A 19,699-nucleotide genomic window follows, 5' to 3' on the forward strand; every position below is an offset into this window, starting at 1 on the left:
TCCAGCGGCTTCTCTTCTTCCTCACTGCTCCAGCGGCTTTCTCTCTGTTCTCCCAGTGGTTCTCTAGGTCCTATATTTGTACCCAATTGTGTAAGTCTGGGCGGGGAGATAGCTTTGAATGTTTAATCAGAAGATGTTCATAATTTGATTAGGGGTGAGTCATATTTTCAAACTGGGCCGCGTAGTCCCCATTGGTTGAGGATTTCCCCGCTTCAGGCCTGACTTGACCCCTGATTGGCCTGCCAGAATGCACTTTTCCCCCATTGGCCAGTGCCTCTGTCTCGCTTGTGAGCCAGACTCCACAATGCCTGTATCCGCCCACATTGCCTGCCTGGTCTGAGGATTTTATTTGGCCAAAAATGTTCATTTAAAATGTACAGAACGATCCCATTTAGTTTTCTCGTCCTTAGGGTGTTCCAATAAAATGCGACCGTGGATTTTCGAACCTTACAATCTGCACCTTCGCCCCAGAGAAATTTCCGATGCCTGGCTCAAACAACGACGGGAATTTGCTCAAAACCTGGGTACATGAGGCGTCGTCGACGGACGAAAGCGCTCGGATGTCATCCCAGTTCCAGCAGATTTTTCCCAGCCAGCTGCTGCCGAATAGTGTGGGGCCATCTCCTGGCACAATCCATAGTAGTAGTTTTTGCACTGCCCCATCATAGGAGACTTTTACTGCTGCACTGCCAATTACAGGGATCAGCTCTTTAGTGTAAGTTCTCAGCTTGGTATGAATAGGGCTCAGCTTGAGCCTTTGTGTCTTGTTGCACCACAGCCTCTCGAAGGCCTTTTTGCTCATGATAGACTGACTCGTGCCCATGTCCAATTCCATGTATTCTGGAATTCCGTTCAGTTCAACTTTTAACATGATGGGTGGACATTTCGTGGTGAAGGTGTGTACCCCGTACTCTTCTGCCTCCTCGGTTTGAGTCTCTAGTTCAGTTTGATCCGCCATGGATTGGTCTTCCTCTGCAACGTGGTGGTTTGCAGGGTTTGCGGATCATCTGCACAATCGCTGGAGGTGTCCCATTGTTCCACAGCCTTTGCACGCATAGTGTTTGAAGCGGCATTGATGGGCTCGATGATCACCTCTGCAGCGCCAACAAGATGTTAATTGCCTCGCATTCACACTTGATGGCGGACTCTGAGTCATCTGAGATCGTGCAGCTGCAGGCATGTATATTCTGCCATATGCATTCCTGCCTGAAAACGATGTTACTTTGTGTACAGTACTTGCCGTTGCATCTTTATGCTGCAAAATTTGTTTGGTGTTATTGCTGGTGGACATGAATACCTGGGTTATCAGTATGGCTTTGCTCAGGTTCGGTGTTTCAACAGTCAATAGTTTGCGAAGGATAACCTCATGGCCAATACCAAGCACAAAAATGTGTCTTAGCATTTGCTCCAGAAATCCACGAATTCGCAATGTCCTGCAAGGCGTTTTCATTCGGCGATGTAGCTCACCACTTCCTGTATAAAATCGATACCTTGCCATCAGAACGCTCTCCTTCGGATTTAGGCGCTCCCGGACCAGCGTACACAGTTCTTCATATGATTTGGTTGTTGGTTTCACCGGAGCAAGAAGATTCTTCATGAGGCCATAGGTTGTTGCCCCGCAGACGGTGAGGAGGATCGCCCTTCGTTTGGCAGCGTTCTCATTCCCTTCCAGCTCATTGGCCATGAATTATTGGTCGAGAAACTCCATGAAGGCTTCCCAATCGTCACCTTCTGAGAATTTCTCCAGGATACCAACAGTTCTCTGCATTTTCATGTGATGGTTCGTTATCTATTACACGTTGCCAGTTGTTAACTCTCAAATAAAGCAATGTGACAGAGTACTATAGACCTTAGTCTCTTTATTCTGACTCCAGAGTGCTGGCACAGCATGGGTGGGCTGCTTACATGCAGTGCTCCCAAGGGATGCTGGGATCCCTTGGGACTCAACTGGTGGCGGTAGAATCCTGGTTACAAGATGTTGCATACATAACACCATTCACTTATTTTCCCATTTTTTTCTCTCCTCTTTTCCTTTTCCCTCTATCCCTCCCCGACTGCTCTCTCCTGTCGTCGTGCCCCCTTTCATCTCTCCTTTCTCGGATACTCTGCCCTCCCAAATCCCGACCCTAATCCTTCATTACTCTTCGACTTTCCTACTCCCCTGCTGTCATCCCAGGCTTGACTCCCTCCCATATAAGCCTACAGCTTCCCTCTGTGCCTCTCTTGACATTCTATGAAGGGCCCATCAAGGCATTCGTCACTGCCTTACGAGCAGCAATCCCGACTGTCCCATCTTACTCTGTTGCTGGCCTTCTCGCCCAGCGCGCCCACTGGGGGCTAATCTTGCCAATCTCCTCTCCGTCCAACTCACTTGCCAAACCCACCCCCCCAACCAGTGCTGACCCTGTGGATGCAGGCAGTGGGCCAGCCATCATTGACCTTCTCCGCATCTTTTTCCAGAACTTCTGTTCACTTGCGAACAATGAGCTTCCCACCCATGAGCTTATCATGGATGATTGATGGAAACTTGATTATGGGGCGATGACACCTTACCTTTAAATGAAGCCTCCCCGTCCAGCATACCATCCATCACTTGCCCCGCCCAGACCGCCGTGGTGGTGGTGTGACTCTCATCACCAAATCACACCTTGCTCTGTCCTCCTACTCCTCCGGAACTTTTTCCTCCTTTGAGCATCTCACCTTATACCACCCCTCTCACCTTTCCTTTAAAATTCTCGTTCTCTATCGCCCACCCAAGCACCATAAAAATGTTATTACTGATATGTCTTCACTGCTTTTCTCCCTCAGCCTCTGCACTGAGCGACTTCTCATCCTCGTGATTTCAACCTCCATCTCAACTCATCATGCTCGCTCACCTCTGAGTTCACTAGCCTCCTATCCTCCCTTAAACTCCCCCTCCATGTCTCTCCAATCCATATACATGGCCACCCCCTCAACCTTGCCATCTCTCGTGATCTCTCTACTCCCATTGTGTCAATCGCAGATAAGACTATCTCTGATCACTTCCTCGTATCGCTCTCCACCCACAACCCCCTTCCTCCCTCCAACCCTACTTCCTTCTGTGTCCAGGAAAAAACTCTCTCCCAACTTTCTTACAACTGCACTTATGAACTCCCAACTGCCCAGCCTTTGGCCCTCCATTCACCATGACATTTCTGCAGCTACCGATCTGCTCAACCACACCCTCACCACCACCTTTAATGCCCGAGTCCCTATTAAAACAATCACTAACATTCCCCCTGGTATGGCCCTCACCTTCGTTCGCTTAAGTCCAAGGGGTACAAATTCGAACGGATATGGCGGACAACTGGTTTATCCATTCGAGCCAATGTAGGTCAGCAAGCACAGGGGTGATGAGTGGGACTCGATGCGAGTTAGGACACGGGCAGCAGAGTTCTGGATGACCTCAAGTTTACAAAGGGTAGAATGGGAAAGGTCGGCCAGAAGTGTGTTGCAATAGTCAAGTCTAGAGGTAAAAAGGCATGGATGAAGGTTTCAGCAGCAGACAAGCTGAGGCAGGGGCGGAGACAGCCAATGTTACATCAGTCAAATTACAGCCCATGAGATTGTCCATTCACCATTCAGGCTGGCTGTCCTGGTTCCACCTCCGATACTACCTGGCAGCTCTGCTTGCAAATCTTTGGCCGCAAAGTTGTGAGATAATTTGCCAGAGGCTGGAGGTGGGCTGGTGGTTCTCCCAATCCTAACGCACAATCAGTTGCTCACGACACTAAACGGTTTACAGTGAAGTGGCAGGCAGCATCTCTCACGGACCTGCTGCAATAGGAATGGGTGAGAGACACTCAGGGCCCTGGGGCTGGGTGGGGCCTGAGGTCAGGATGGAGTGCGGGAAGGGGCCGAGGGGGGCTCAGGTGGGGTGGCAACATGGAGGGTCTATGGCTGGGAGGAGATGGCTAAGGGAGTAAGAGGGTACTCGATGGGAGTTTTGGGACTGGAGGGTTTGGCCCTCGGATGGAGCCTGGTCCTGGGATGGAACGGGCAGCCTGGTCCTGGGATGGCGCAGACAGCCTGGTCCTGGGATGGAGCGGGCAGCCTGGTCCTGGGATGGAGCGGGCAGCCTGGTCCTGGGATGGAGCGGGCAGCCTGGTCCTGGGATGGAGCAGAGAGCCTGGTCCTGGGATGGAGCAGAGAGCCTGGTCCTGGGATGGAGCGGGCAGCCTGGTCCTGGGATGGAACGGGCGGCATGGTCCTGGGATGGAGCAGGCAGTCAGAGATGGGGTGTGGGAATGCTGGGGGCTGGGGGGAGGGGGCGGGTGGTGGGGAAGGCAGGCGTGTGAGCATCGGGGGGGGGGGGGTGGGGGTGGGGGAGAGGAGTGGTGGGTGTAATTGAGCATATTTGAGGTGGGGAGAGACCTGGAACTATTTGGGGAGGGGGGACTCGCAACATTTGGTGGGGTCTGGAAATATTTCCAGGGATGGGACCATTTGGCCTAGGATCACTCAGGCGGATGGGAGTTTATGAGTGTTTTCTGAGAGTCTGGGAGATTGGCAGGGATGGGGTGAGGCTGCTTTTTAAAAGCTAAATTTAAAACTATATAATTTTTACAATTATTTACATTGTTGAAGTTTGGGTTCAGCTTGCCTGTGTGTATTTGGGGAATACATTCCTGGGCTGGGGGATATTTGCCTGCCTTGGCAATGTGGTAGCATGGAGGGTAAATGGTTGGCCGTGATTGGTGTCATCTAACCCTACCCCAGCAAGAAGGCTAAGATCGCCTATTTCCTCTGTAACATCACATGTCTCCGCCCCTTGCCTCAGTTCATCCCCTGCTGAAGCTCCCATTCATGCCTTTGTTACCTCCAAACTTGACTATTCCAACGCACACCTGGCTGGTCTCCCACTGTCTACCTTCCGTCAACTTGAAATTGAGAATTGGGAAAGTCGTTTTAATCTGTTACTTTGGAAAGAATTGGAAACTATTTTTAAATCTTTTACTTTGAAGAAATGTAGATTTATTTTAACCTTGTGTGTTGCGGGGATAGTGAAAACTTTGGTGTAAAATCAAGAAAAAAAACGGAAAAGGGGGCAGTGAGGGAAAAAAATATATGATGAGGGAGGGCGAAAGAGCAAAAAATAAATAATGGGAATAAAAACAGACAAAAGTTTAAAAATAACTGATGGGTAGGAACGAAAATGAATGATTTTTTAAAAAGATAAAATAGTTTAGAAAGATAAAAAAAACAAGTTTAGAAAGATGAAAAAGTTTAGAATGGTAAAAAGTTTAGATTGGTAAAAAGTTTAGAAAGATAAAAAAAAGTTTAGAAAAGGAAAAAGTTTAAAAAGGTAAAAAAAAAGTTTAGAAATATGAAAAAGTTTAGACATTTCAAAAAGTTCAGCCAGTTCAAAAAGTTTAGAAAAATAAATACAAATTCAGAAAGAAAATAACAGTTAAAAAGATGAACTAAAGTTTGTGCGAGTTGAGTTGAAGTTGGGTTTTTGTACCGTTAGAGGGAGGAGAGCGGGGCTGACAGGAAGCGGAATCTCGAACTCCCCTCTGTCAAAGCTCGCTGTCTCCTCCTCTCCTTCCACCTAAAATCCCGATTTATTTGAAAAAAAACCCTTCCTGCTGCCCCTCCCTCCCCAACAACCATGGCTCCTCAGTCCAGCAAGGCCTCGTCCGTGTCCATCCAGAAGCAGTTCCTGAAGAGTTTGCTGGGAGTGCTGAGAATACTGCAGATCGTCCTGGGCACAGTGGTCTGGTTGACCATCGCCGTCAGCAAGTACGACGGGGCGTTGCACTACGTGGTATTTGTGGCCGTCTTCTTCTGGCTCACCACCCTCGCCCTCTTCTTCCTCACCCTGCTGGGCAAGAGCGACCTGGTGCCGCTGCTGGGCGGAGAACGCTGGACCTTGAGCAACGCCCTGCACGACTGGCTGGCCGTATTGCTGTACCTGGTGGCCGCCTGCCTGATAGGCAACAAGACCAAGGAGAAGAGCTTCTGCAACCTGCCCACCTACACTTACCGCTGCCCGTACAAGGTCTACCTGAGCGCCGCCGTCTTCGTCTGCCTGTGCACCCTGCTCTACCTGACCTCCGCCGTCTACTGCACCTGCAAGAAATGCCGAGGCGACCAGTCAGTCGTCTAGGATGCAATGGAAAAAAAAAGACCCAGGACTGGATTTGCAACGTTGCATTGGATTTGCTCACTTTAAGACCTTTTGAGTTAAAAAAAATACTTGCTACCAACGCCCCCCCCCGCCACCGTCCAAAACAAAAATGCAGTGATGTGGCCAGTATTTTTCTCTCTCTCTCCATCTGATCCTGAGCCTGATTGGATTGCTCAATTGAGAGATTTGGGGAAGATGCAATATCCAGAAAGAAGAAACTTGGTCACCACATTCCAAGAATTGAAAATGATATTTCTGCCCCCGCCCCCCCCCTCATTTTGAAGATGAGGTAGTTTTCTTCCGGAGCTTCAGCAGCAAGACCTTAAGCACTGTTTGTGTGTTTGAATGAGTGAGAGAGAGAGAGTTACAGATGTTGGTCTGTGGATGAGATTATAACTTCCCCCCTCCCCCTGCTTCTGCTCCTCCCAACTGGCCCCCCAGGCTCGGAGTGTAAAGATTCTCAAGTGACATTCCCGCATGATTTATGGAAAAGGCAAAGGGTCGCCCCCCCCCCTCCCCTCCCCTCCCCAAATCGGCTACAACATTCCACAGAGATTTCAGAAGCTGAATTAATTTCCTCTCAGCAAGCTGAATTAAGCCACTGTTGGAAAAAAGGGGACTGGCTGCATTGTAAAGGAGGAAGGAGAGAGAGAGAGAGAGGCTGACTGGCCTCCTTTCATATTGTCGTTACTTGAAATACTTCTAGGAAATCGAATTCCAACAAGCACTTCATTTCGGAGCAGTTGGTACTTAACGTTCCTTGATTTCTGGGTGGAGGGGGGCTCACTAACTCTAACACACCCCTCCTAAAGGAAAGTGTGTAATTGCTATAGTATTGAAGTTGCTGTCAAGTCTCCTGTCTGGTCTGATAGCTGCTCTTTAGTAGTCTAGTCCGCCCTGTTACCTGTCCAGTCTAGCTCTGTGGTGTACACCAGCAGCTGCCTGAGCAGTACAAGCCAAGACATGTGTTACCAGTTTGCTGTGAAGTAGCTTGGAATTTTGCTAAGCATCGCTTGTTCTTTTTAAAACGCAAATTATATATCCATGTACTCACTTAAAGCCGTACGTGAAAGGTTCGGACACTGGGGCACACAGGTTAAGAGGTTAAAAGTCGGGCAGGATTTAACCCAGAGAGTAACCAAGTTCTGGAATAAAGTAACCAGCAGAGACCTGTGAATCAGGCAGTGTATTGGGCTCAGGGAGGAATGTTTCTAGGGAGAGAAGGGATAAGGTGGGTGGGTGGGGTTGGGGGAGAAGGTGGGTAGATTGGGTTGGGGAGAAGGTGGATAAATTGGGTTGGGGAGAAGGTGGGTAGCTGGGGCTGGGGGAGATGGTGGGTAGATTGGGGCTGGGGGAGAAGGTGGGTAGCTGGGGCTGGAGGCGAAGGTGGGTAGGTGGGGCTGGGGGAGAAGGTGGGTAGGTTGGGGCTGGGGGAGAAGGTGGGTAGGTTGGGGCTGGGGGAGAAGGTGGGTAGGTTGGGGTTGAGGGAGAAGGTGGGTAGGTTGGGGCTGGGGGAGAAGGTGGGTAGCTGGGGCTGGAGGAGAAGGTGGGTAGGTTGGGGCTGGGGGAGAAGGTGAGTAGCTGGGGCTGGGGGAGAAGGTGGGTAGCTGGGGCTGGGGAAGATGGTGTGTAGGTTGGGGTTGAGGGAGAAGGTGGGTAGATTAGGGTTGAGGGAGAAGGTGGGTAGGTTGGGGTTGAGGGAGAAGGTGGGTAGGTTGGGGCTGGGGGAGAAGGTGGGTAGCTGAGGCTGGAAGAGAAGGTGGGTAGCTGGGGCTGGGGGAGAAGGTGGGTAGCTGGGGCTGGGGGAGAAGGTGGGTAGCTGGGGCTGGGGGAGAAGGTGGGTAGCTGGGGCTGGGGAAGAAGGTGGGTAGCTGGGGCTGGGGGAGAAGGTGGGTAGCTGGGGCTGGGGGAGAAGGTGGGTAGCTGGGGCTGGGGGAGAAGGTGGGTAGCTGGGGCTGGGGGAGAAGGTGGGTAGCTGGGGCTGGGGGAGAAGGTGGGTAGCTGGGGCTGGGGAAGAAGGTGGGTAGCTGGGGCTGGGGGAGAAGGTGGGTAGCTGGGGCTGGGGGAGAAGGTGGGTAGCTGGGGCTGGGGGAGAAGGTGGGTAGCTGGGGCTGGGGGAGAAGGTGGGTAGCTGGGGCTGGGGGAGAAGGTGGGTAGCTGGGGCTGGGGAAGAAGGTGGGTAGCTGGGGCTGGGGGAGAAGGTGGGTAGCTGGGGCTGGGGGAGAAGGTGGGTAGCTGGGGCTGGGGGAGAAGGTGGGTAGCTGGGGCTGGGGGAGAAGGTGGGTAGCTGGGGCTGGGGAAGAAGGTGGGTAGCTGGGGCTGGGGGAGAAGGTGGGTAGCTGGGGCTGGGGGAGAAGGTGGGTAGCTGGGGCTGGGGGAGAAGGTGGGTAGCTGAGGCTGGAAGAGAAGGTGGGTAGCTGGGGCTGGGGGAGAAGGTGGGTAGCTGGGGCTGGGGAAGAAGGTGGGTAGCTGGGGCTGGGGGAGAAGGTGGGTAGCTGGGGCTGGGGGAGAAGGTGGGTAGCTGGGGCTGGGGGAGAAGGTGGGTAGGTGTGGCTGGGGGAGAAGGTGGGTAGCTGGGGCTGGGGAAGAAGGTGGGTAGGTGGGGCTGGGGAAGAAGGTGAGTAGCTGGGGCTGGGGGACAAGGTGGGTAGCTGGGGCTGGGGGAGAAGGTGGGTAGGTGGGGCTGGGGGAGAAGGTGGGTAGGTGGGGCTGGGGGAGAAGGTGGGTAGCTGCGGTTGGGACATGGTGAGAAGTTCCTTTCCCCACTTCCTCACAAAAAAAGAATAAGCTGTAACTCCCGCTCCCCTTCTCAACAGATATCGAACCATCTCCCTTTTTAAAGGTGTCAATTGACCCTGAATAAACTCCCTTTTCTGTAGGGACAAGAACATTAAGAAAAGGTGTATGCAAATTTAGTTAGTAAAGTGCATTACACCTGTGAGTAGCAATTCCTGGCATTTTTCAGATTGCTGTATCATGAATAATTACTTAGTCTAAAATGTAATCACATTCTTCATACAGACACAGGTATAGGGATAGATAGAATAACGGCTACCCGGAGTGAGTTACAGGCTGGAATCTAATCGAGAGGTTTATATATTGAATAACAGATACCCGGGAGTGAGTTACAGACTCGAATCTAATCGAGGGGTTCGGGGGGTTTATATATAAAATAACAGATACCCAGGAGTGAGTTATAGGCTGGAATCTAATCAGGTGGTTCGGGGGGTTTATATATAGAATAACAGATACCCAGGAGTGAGTTATAGGCTGGAATCTAATCAAGGGGTTCGGGGGGGTTTATATATACAATAACAGATACCCGGGAGTGAGTTACAGGCTGGAATCTAATCGAGGGGTTCGGGGGGTTTATGTACAGAATAACAGATACCCGGGAATGAGTTACAGGCTGGAATCTAATCGAGGGGTTCGGGGGGTTTATGTACAGAATAACAGATACCCGGGAATGAGTTACAGGCTGGAATCTAATCGAGGGGTTCGGGGGGTTTATGTACAGAATAACAGATACCCGGGAATGAGTTACAGGCTGGAATCTAATCGAGGGGTTCGGGGGGTTTATGTACAGAATAACAGATACCCGGGAATGAGCTACAGGCTGGAATCTAATCGAGGGGTTTGGGGGTTTATATACAGAATAACAGATACCCGGGAGTAAGTTACAGGCTGGAATCAAATCGAAGGGTTCGGGGGTTCTCAAAATCGACCATCAAAAACACTTTTTTTTAATTGATAAGTTGCGATTGCAAACATTGTTGGTGTCGACGACTGTTACCAGACTTTGAACTGTAGGGACGAATTCCTCATACAAACCGTTCCTTTATAAAGCCCCTATCTGCTCCTGCTCCAGGTGGTCGATGCTTCCCCATCGCGTGCTTGTATTGCAGCATGTCCCTGGGTTTATTTAGCGTGTAGGAAAGGCCACACTTAAATCCATGTCATAATTGCAGATGGTACCCATCCCGCCCATCTTTCCAATTCACTGCCTCAAATCGCTACCTCCCACTTCCTCTCCACAGTCACCTGTAACCACCCTAGTTTTATCCAAATCAACCCTGGGTTTGAAGGGAGACCATAATTCTTGGCGGTTGCTCATGTTTCAAGAGCACATGCATAAATTATTGCAATCCTTGTGCTCACAATTGGATTGCCAGCACCCTTCTCCCTCTCCCTGGCCACGTGTATCCCAGTCCATTGCCTGAGTATCTCCTCTCAGGAACGGTCGCTGGGTTAAGCTCTGCAGAGGCCTCTCCCGCTTCAGATCGGCCAACTGGGCTTGAGGTGGAGGAGTTGAGGTGGCCTCCTGACGATTTGGAGCCCGGGCCAATTCCCCTCCTTCCCAGGGAACACTGGGGAACATAAGAACATAAGAAATAGGAGCAGGAGTAGGCCATATGGCCCCTCGAGCCTGCACCGCCATTTAATACGATCATGGCTGATCCAATCATAGACTCAGCTCCACTTCCCTGCCCGCTCCCCATAACCCCTTATTCCCTTATCAGTTAAGAAACTGTCTATCTCTGTCTTAAATTTATTCAATGACCCAGCTTCCACAGCTCTCTGAGGCAGCGAATTCCACAGATTTACAACCCTCTGAGAGAAGAAATTTCTCCTCATCTCAGTTTTAGATGGGCGGTCCCTTATTCTCAGATTATGCCTCCTAGTTCTAGTCTCACCTATCGGTGGAAACATCCTCTTTGCATCCACCTTGTCAAGCCCTCTCATGATCTTATATGTTTCGATAAGATCACCTCACATTCTTCTGAATTCCAATGAGTAGAGGCCTAACCTACTCCCTTCCCAAATTGCTCGACATGCTTGGCTTGTGGGAGATGGTTCAGGAGATGGATCACACCCCACCTACCAACACGCCCTTGCTGTGTTCTGGGGGGTAGCGGGGAGCGGGGTGGAGTGGGGGGGCGGGGGGTGGGGAGAAAGTCTTCCTTTTCTTTGACCCACCCATGATCCACTGTAATCCTGATTAATCAATAGCAGTAAGTCATTGATAGAAGTGTGCAATATTATAGAATCGCGGAATCAAACCGCAGAGAAGGAGGCCATTCGGCCCATCGTGCCTATGACGGCTCTTTCCAAGAGCCATCCAATTAGTTCCATTCCCCCCCACAGCCCTGCAATTTTTTTTACCCCTTGAAATATTTATCCTTTTGAAAGTTAAATATCGCTAATAATCATTTGTACTAGGAGAGGGACGCACAGCTACAGTCTGTGGGCCCCAGGTAACCTATGACCCCTGGCAAATAACCCCAGTGTTTATGTGTCTGATTTTCTGAGGTTGGCTTGTGGCTGTAGCCTCATTGGTGGAGAAGCGTTGGATCAGAACGTCAAGCGTTGTTAACACCAACTCAGTGATCTGGGAATTACTGGAACTGCCCGGTAACGGAGGGAGGGAAGCGGGGGCGATGGGGACATCAGTCTTTACGGGGCGGGCGGGGGATTTTCTGAGTGCGCTCAGATGACGTTGGATCTGTCGTCCGGCTCACGGTCTGTCGGAGAGTCACGGGGCAGCGGGCTGACAGTGTTTTCCGACACATGCCCGCGGGAGAGGCAAGACTCCCCGCCCCAACCCTCCACCACCCCGCCCCCCCCCCCCCCCCCCGGTCCTGTATCCGTGTCCCTCCCCCCACCCCGCAATACTCCCCTGCTATGCACCTAACCATGGGGTTGCCAACTCTGGTTGGGCATATTCCTGGCGTGTTGATCACATGACTTGCCACCTCCATCGCCATTGGTCCACCCTCCGGGGCACCCTGCCATCCCGCAGCCAATTGTAACGGGCACAGACTCTTCAGTTGCCCCGATAGGATGAATCTCGACTGCCAGTGTTGAACGCCCCCTTGTGATTCTTCCCTCCCCCACAAGGTGTGTCTGTAGCAGTGTCCTGTGGCGATCAATTGTTCAATTCCTGGAGAGTCCAGGGCAATCCTGGAGAGTTGACAACCCAACACCTACGTGAACCCAACACAAAAGGAAAAGTTTGAGTCGCCCCATATTTGGGGGGCTGTTTGCTACACATCTTTCCTGTATTATATCTTGTGCTTTACTAGAGGATTTGAGTATAGGAGCAGGGAGGTCTTACTGCAGTTGTACAGGGCCTTGGTGAGGCCTCACCTGGAATATTGTGTTCAGTTTTGGTCTCCTAATCTGAGGAAGGACGTTCTTGCTATTGAGGGAGTGCAGCGAAGGTTCACCAGACTGATTCCCGGGATGGCTGGACTGACATATGAGGAGAGACTGGATCAACTGGGCCTTTATACACTGGAGTTTAGAAGGATGAGAGGGGATCTCATAGAAACATACAAGATTCTGACGGGACGGGACAGATTAGATGTGGGTAGAATGTTCCCGATGTTGGGGAAGTCCAGAACCAGGGGACACAGTCTAAGGATAAGGGGTAGGCCATTTAGGACTTATTATGAGGAGAAACTTCTTCACTCAGAGAGTGGTTAACCTGTGGAATTCCCTGCTGCAGAGAGTTGTTGATGCCAGTTCATTGGATATATTCAAGAGGGAGTTAGATATGGCCCTTACGGCTAAGGGGATCAAGGGGTATGGAGAGAAAGCAGGAAAGGGGTACTGAGGGAATGATCAGCCATGATCTTATTGAATGGTGGTGCAGACTCGAAGGGCTGAATGGCCTACTCCTGCATCTATTTTCTATGTTTTCTATGTTTCCATTCCCGGTGCTGGTAGATTAGGATTAAACTGTATTCTCAGGACCGGTGTACATGCTCCACTGAGAATACCATTGACAGTGTTATTATATATTTTTTTTAATTATTATTAATAATTATAAGCTGTTTATCTAGAAGGGAATCTTCAATTCTTAACAACACCTGTTTATTTTATGCTGTAATCTCCTATCAATTTAAATCCACTTCGTGAACCAGAGAGGTACGACCAAAGTAAAGCAGACTTTCTCGCTGTGGCCTGCAGTCCGACTGATTATTGCTGCCCTCCCTTACACCTCTTTTCTCTCTCCCCAGGGGCTGGCTCGGCCTGGGCTACTGATTCCAGGAGTGTGTCTTAGCTTCTCACTTGCCTCTACAGCACACACCCAACTCTGAGACAGAGAGGGCTTCGGCTCCCTCTCCATGCCGTTTTGATCGCACTGGCTAACGCACTTCCTATTGAATCTCTTCGGGGGCTGATTGTGCTAAACTATTACAGGATTCCGGGGGTTTTATATATAGAAAAACCTGAGAGAGAGTTACAGGCTGGAATCTAATTGAGGGGTTCGGAGGGTTAATATATCATCATCATAGTCAATCCCTCGGAATCGAGGAAGACTTGCTTCCACTCTTAAAATGAGTCCTTAGGTGGATGAACAGTCCAATATGAGAGCCACAGTCCCTGTCACAGGTGGGACAGCTAGTCATTGAGGGTAAGGGAGGGTGGGACAGATTTGCCGTACGATCTTTCCGCTGCCTGCGCTTGATTTCTGCATGCTCTCGGCGATAAGATTCGAGGTGCTCAGCGCCCTCCCGGATGCACTTCCTCCACTTAGGGCGGTCTTTGGCCAGGGACTCCCAGGTGTCAGTGGGCACTTTATCAGGGAGGCTTTGAGGGTGTCCTTGAAACCTTTCCTCTGTAACGTTAACCCTGCTACAGATATCAAAGCAAGAAAGACTTGCATTTCTATAACGCCTTTCATAGGAATCAATATTGGCCCCCGGGCAGACTCCCCTGTTCTTCTTCGATATAGTGCCATGGGATCTTTTATGTCCACCTGAGAGGGCAGTCAGGGCCTCAGTTTAAGGTCTGATCCGAAAGGTGGCACCTCCAACAGTGCGACGCTCCCTCAGTACTGCCCCTCCGACAGTGCAGCGCTCCCTCAGTACTGCCCCTCCGACAGTGCAGCGCTCCCTCAGTACTGCCCCTCCGACAGTGCAGCGCTCCCTCAGTACTGCACTGGAGTGTCAGCCTGGACAATCAGTGATTGATGGCTTCCTCGTGGCACAGTATTTGGGAAAAATCTGAACATGCTGAAGTAGACTGACGCAGATTCTCGAGACCAGACACTGGGCAAGACTTGGGCAGGGAGATGATTGATAATAAGATTTTGGCGTTATAACCTATTTGCCCAACGTTCAAGAGAAACTAATTTGAAGTAATGGTTTCAACTTTCCTGTTGTGTATCTGTTCCGTCAAAAGCACCACTCCCTCTTCACCCGCACCGGAAACTTGAACTTTAACTGTCTGCTTTCAAAATGAGCTAATTGTTGGGTTTCCAGGTCCAACCCCTTGTGTTTGAATGTAGCCCGAGCAAGATGCCCTGGGATCACAAGCCGATCAGCTGGGAACAAACTAAAAATGAAATTCCCGGGCTCTGTGGGACCACAGAAGGGCCAGTGTGTGTTTCATGAAGTTTGACGTTGGTGTTAATTTTGAGTTCATCTATACAAGGTAAAGGATGGACTTAGTGTCAATATTGAGTACTTTGGAGGTCAACGACAGCACAGGTTAGATACAGAGTAAAGCTCCCTCTACACTGTCCCATCAAACACTCCCAGAGCAGGTACAACATGGGTTAGATACAGAGTAAAGCTCCCTCTACACTGTCCCATCAAACACTCCCAGAGCAGGTACAACATGGGTTAGATACAGAGTAAAGCTCCCTCTACACTGTCCCATCAAACACTCCCAGGGCAGGTGCAGCACAGGTTAGATACAGAGTAAAGCTCCCTCTACACTGTCCCATCAAACACTCCCAGGGCAGGTACAGCACGGGTTAGATACAGAGTAAAGCTCCCTCTACATTGTCCCATCAAACACTCCCAGGGCAGGTACAGCACGGGTTAGATACAGAGTAAAGCTCCCTCTACACTGTCCCATCAAACGCTCCCAGGGAGAGACTTAAAGGAGGTGAGGATTAGCGAGGGAATTCCAGAGCTTAGGACGGAGACAGCTGAAAGCATAGCCGCCACTATTGACCTTTAAATTTTGACAATTGCAGAAGAGTTTATGCTTTTTAAATATATATTTTCAATAATACACCACTGGCAGCATATTTAAATGACACCCAAAATAGGCAGCAATTGAACTTCGCATCTTCTCCCATTCAATGAAGTTTAGCTCAGAGTCTCCAAATTCCTGTAACTGGCCGTGTTTGTGGAATATCATTCTTGAGTGAATGGGACAACACGCTGAGATTATTGTCTCTGGGTTTGTGAATGTTATTGCTTCCATCCATCAGGTTAAGAGTTGATTCATGAACCGGTATTGACTGGGAATGTTAGTGTGTTATTAATCTTAATAATGGAACAGAGATTGGGATGAATTGTGACAGAGTGTATCTGTTATAAGAGCATGAGAAATAGGAGCAGGAGCCAGCCATTCAGCCCCTTTAGTCCGCTCTGCCATTCAATGAACTCATGACTGATCTTCGACCTCAACTCCACTTTCCTGTCCGATCTCCGTATCCCTTGATTTCCCCGAGACTCCAAAAATCTATCGATCTCTGTCTTGAATATATTCAATGACTGAACTTCCACAGCCCTCTGGGATAGAGAATTCCAAAGATTCACAACCCTCTGAGTGAAGAAATTCCTCTTCATCTCAGTCTTAAATGGCTGACCCCTTATCCTGAGACTGTGCCTCCTTGTTCTAGACATTCCAGCCAGGGGAAACAACCTATGATCATCTACTCTGTCAATCCTCCTCAGAATCTTATATGTTTCAAACTCCAGAGAGTATAGGCCCAATGTACTCATTCCCTCCTCATGAGACCACCTTCTCATTGCAGGAATCAATCTAGTGAACCTCCGTTGCACCGCCTCCAAGGCAAGTATATCCTTCCTCAGATAAGGAGATCAAAACTGTACGCAGTACTCCAGGTGTGGTCTCACCAAGGCCCTGTACAGTTGTAGCAAGACTTCCTTACTCTTGTACTCCAAGCCCCTTGCAATAAAGGCCAACATGCCATTTGCCTTCTTACTGCTTGCTGTATCTGCAGGCTAACTCTCTGTGTTTCGTGTACGAGGACACCTAAATCTTTCTGAACACCAACATTTAATAGTATCTCACCATTTAAAAAATATTCTGTTGTTTCTATTCTTCCTACCAAAGTGAATAACCTCACATTTCCCTACGTTATACTCCATCTGCCACCTTATTGCCCACTCACTAAACCTGCCGATATTCCTTTGCAGGCTCTTTGTCTCCTCACAGCTTCCTTTCCCACCTAGCTTTGTATTGGCAGCAATCTTGGCTACATTGCACTTGGTCCCTTCAACTAAGCCATTAATAAAGATTGTGAATGGCTGAGGCCCAATCACTAAGCCTTGCAACACCCCACTAGTTACAGCCTGCCAACTGGAAAAAGACCCGATTATTCCTACACTCTGCTTTCTGTCCTTTAACCAATCCTCCATCCATGCTAATACATTATCCCCAATCCCAATGAGCACTAATCTTACTTAGCAACCTTTTATGTGGCACCTTATCGAATGCCTTTAGAAATCCAAATATACTACATCCACTGGTTCTCCTTTATCAGCCCTGCTAGTTACATCCTGTAAAAACTCTTAATAAATTTGCTAACCATGATTTCCCTTTCATAAAACCACATTGACTCTGCTTAATCATATTATAATTTTCTCAGTGCCTTGTTACCATGTCCTTAATAATAGATTTAAGTATTTTTCTGACGACTGATGTCAGGCTAACCTGTTTTCTCTCTCCCTCCTTTCCTGAATAGCAGGGTTACATTAGCTACCATCCAATCCGCTGGAACCATTTTAGAATCTATGGAATTTTGGAAGATCAAAACCAATGCATCCACTATTGCTGCAGCCACCTCTATTAGAACCCTATGATGTAGGCTGTCAGGTCCGGGGATTTGTTGGCTTTTAGTTCCATTAGTTTCTCGAGTACTTTTTCTCTACTCATATTAATTATTTTAAGTTTGTGTTGAGAAAGAAAGAAGTAAGACTTGCATTTATATAGCGCCTTTCACCTCAGATCATCCCAAAGTACTTTACAGCCAATGAAGTAATTTTTGAGATGTAGTCACTGTTGTAATGTAGGAAATGTGGCAGCCAATTTGCACACACCAAGCTCCCACAAACAGCAATGTGATAATGACCAGATCATCTATTTTTAGTGATGTTGGTTGAGGGATAAATATTTGCCCCAGGACACCGGAGATAACTCCCCTGTTCTTCGAAATAGTGTCACGGGATCTTTTACATTGACCACAGAGGGCAGACAGGGCCTCAGTTTAACGACTCATCGGAAAGACAGCACCTACGACAGTGCAGCGCTCCCCAAGCACTGCACTGGGAGAGTCGGATAGACAGTGCTTCATCTGCGAGGGAACATCAGCGGCAGGTCGGGGCCATAAGAGGAGCGGTGAGTGGCGCCCGGCCATGGGCAGTGTGGAGGCCACTGCAAGATACAGCGCGAGCTGGTGCAGGAGGGCGACGGCTATGAAGAGTGATGTCATCAAGAACCAGGTCAGTGAATGGAGCATGGGCAGATACAGCAGGAGCAATGAGGTCGGGGCGAAGGAGCTGCGAGAGACTGTGGAGAGATGTGATCGGGGCCCAGCGTGTTATCTATGTGGACTTGTATTTACTCTGTACAACCACCAGAGGGCTCATCCCCTGGAGTCCCAAGGGATCCTTTAATCCCTTGGGAGCACAGGTATTTAAGGAGGTCTCACAGGTTGGAGAGGCACTCTGGAGACCTGCAATAAAAGACTACGGTCACACTTTACTTTGAGCTCACAATGTTCAGTCTGACTCTTTCTCCATATACAACAACTGGCGACGAGATACAGATAGCGAACCCAAAGATGCAGAGAATGGTGGGCATCCTGGAGAAATTTTCAGAGGGAGATGATTGGGAAACGTTTGTGGAGCTACTCGACCAATACCATGTGGGGAAGAGATTGCTGCCAAACCAAGGGCGATCCTCCTCACCGTTTGTGGAGCACCAACGTATGGCCTCATGAAGAATCTGCTCTCTCCAGCGAAATCCACGGAGAAATCATACGACGATTTGTGCACACTGGTCCGAGAGCATTTGAACCCGAAGGAAAGCGTTCTGATGGCGAGGTACCGGTTCTACACCTACAAAAGGTCTGAAGGCCAGGAAGTGGTGAGTTATGTCGCCGAGCTAAGATGCCTTGCAGGACATTGCGAATTTGAAGGACATTTGGAGCACATGCTCAGAGACTTTTTCGTACTTGGCATTGGCCACGAAACCATACTTCGCAAACTTTTGACTGGAGAGACCCCAATCTTGATTAAGGCCATAGCGATAGCCCAGGCGTTCATTGCCACCAGTGACAATACGAAGCAAAACTCTCAGCACACAAGTGCTGCTACAAGTACTGTGAACAAAGTGATGTTGTTTTCGAATCGTAATGTACAGGGCAGGTCACACGTACCTGCAGCTGAACGTCCGCAGATGACTCAGAGTCCACCATCAAGAGTGATGAGTGCAAGGCCATTAACACCTTGTTAGTGCTGCGGGGGTGATCATCAATTCCATTCATGCCGATTCAAAGAATACGTTTGCAAGGGCTGTGGAACAATGGGACACCTCCAATCAGCGCAGGCAAGCTGCAAAGCCTGTTAAACCTGCAAACCACTATGTTGCAGAGGAGGACAGATCCATGGAGGATCACGATGAACCAGAGTCTCAGACCGAGGAGGTAAAGGTACATGGGGTGCGCACATTGGGTATGGCGAGAAAGCAGGAATGGGGTACTGAAGTTGCATGTTTAGCCATGAACTCATTGAATGGTGGTGCAGGCTAGAAGGGCCGAATGGCCTACTCCTGCACCTATTTTCTATGTTTCACGCATTCTCCATGAATTGTTCCCCGATAATGCTGAATGTTGAACTAAATGGACTCCCGGTGTCAATGGAGCTGGACACAGGGGCGAGTTAGTCCACCATGGGCAAAAAGACTTTCGAAAGGTTGTGGTGCAACAAGGCCTCAAGGCCAGTCTTAACTCCAGTTCGCACGAAACTAAGAACTTGCACGAAAGAACTGATTCCTATAATTGACAGTGCTACCGTAAAGGTCTCTTACGATGGAGCGGTGCACAAGCTACCACTCTGGGTGGTACCGGGCGATGGTCCCACACTGCTCGGCAGGAGCTGGCTGGGAAAGATACGCTGGAACTGAGACAACATCCCAGTGCTATCACCCGCTGACGACACTTCGTGTGCCCAGGTCCTAAACAAATTTCCTTCGCTGTTCGAACCAGGCATTGGGAAATTCCAAGGAGCAAAAGTGCAGATCCACCTAATTTTGGGTTGCGCAACCTATCCATCACAAGGCGAGAGCAATGCCATACATGATGAGAGAAAGGGTAGAGACTGAGTTGGACAGGCTGCAACGAGAGGGCAACATTTCACCGATCGAGTTCAGCGAGTGGGTCAGTCCCATTGTCCCAGTCCTCAAGGGAGATGACACGGTCTGAAAAACTGTGGCGATTACAAAGTAACTCTCAATTGTTTCTCCCTGTAGGACCAATAACCACTACCAAAAGCCGAC

At 49.5% G+C, this 19,699-nt stretch overlaps 1 protein-coding gene across 1 annotated transcript; it reads left to right on the forward strand.

Annotated features, from left to right (window-relative positions):
• Window positions 1-5,533: 5,533 nt before the first annotated feature.
• marveld1 (MARVEL domain containing 1) lies at window positions 5,534-7,372 on the forward strand. Its single transcript, XM_070874945.1, has one exon. It carries the CDS (start codon window positions 5,633-5,635, stop codon window positions 6,128-6,130), a length of 498 nt encoding a protein of 165 aa, XP_070731046.1. The 5' UTR covers window positions 5,534-5,632; the 3' UTR covers window positions 6,131-7,372.
• The last annotated feature ends 12,327 nt before the right edge of the window (window positions 7,373-19,699 follow it).

Source organism: Pristiophorus japonicus, chromosome 3 (assembly GCF_044704955.1).
Source record: "Pristiophorus japonicus isolate sPriJap1 chromosome 3, sPriJap1.hap1, whole genome shotgun sequence".
In the NCBI taxonomy this organism is placed as follows: domain Eukaryota; kingdom Metazoa; phylum Chordata; class Chondrichthyes; family Pristiophoridae; genus Pristiophorus; species Pristiophorus japonicus.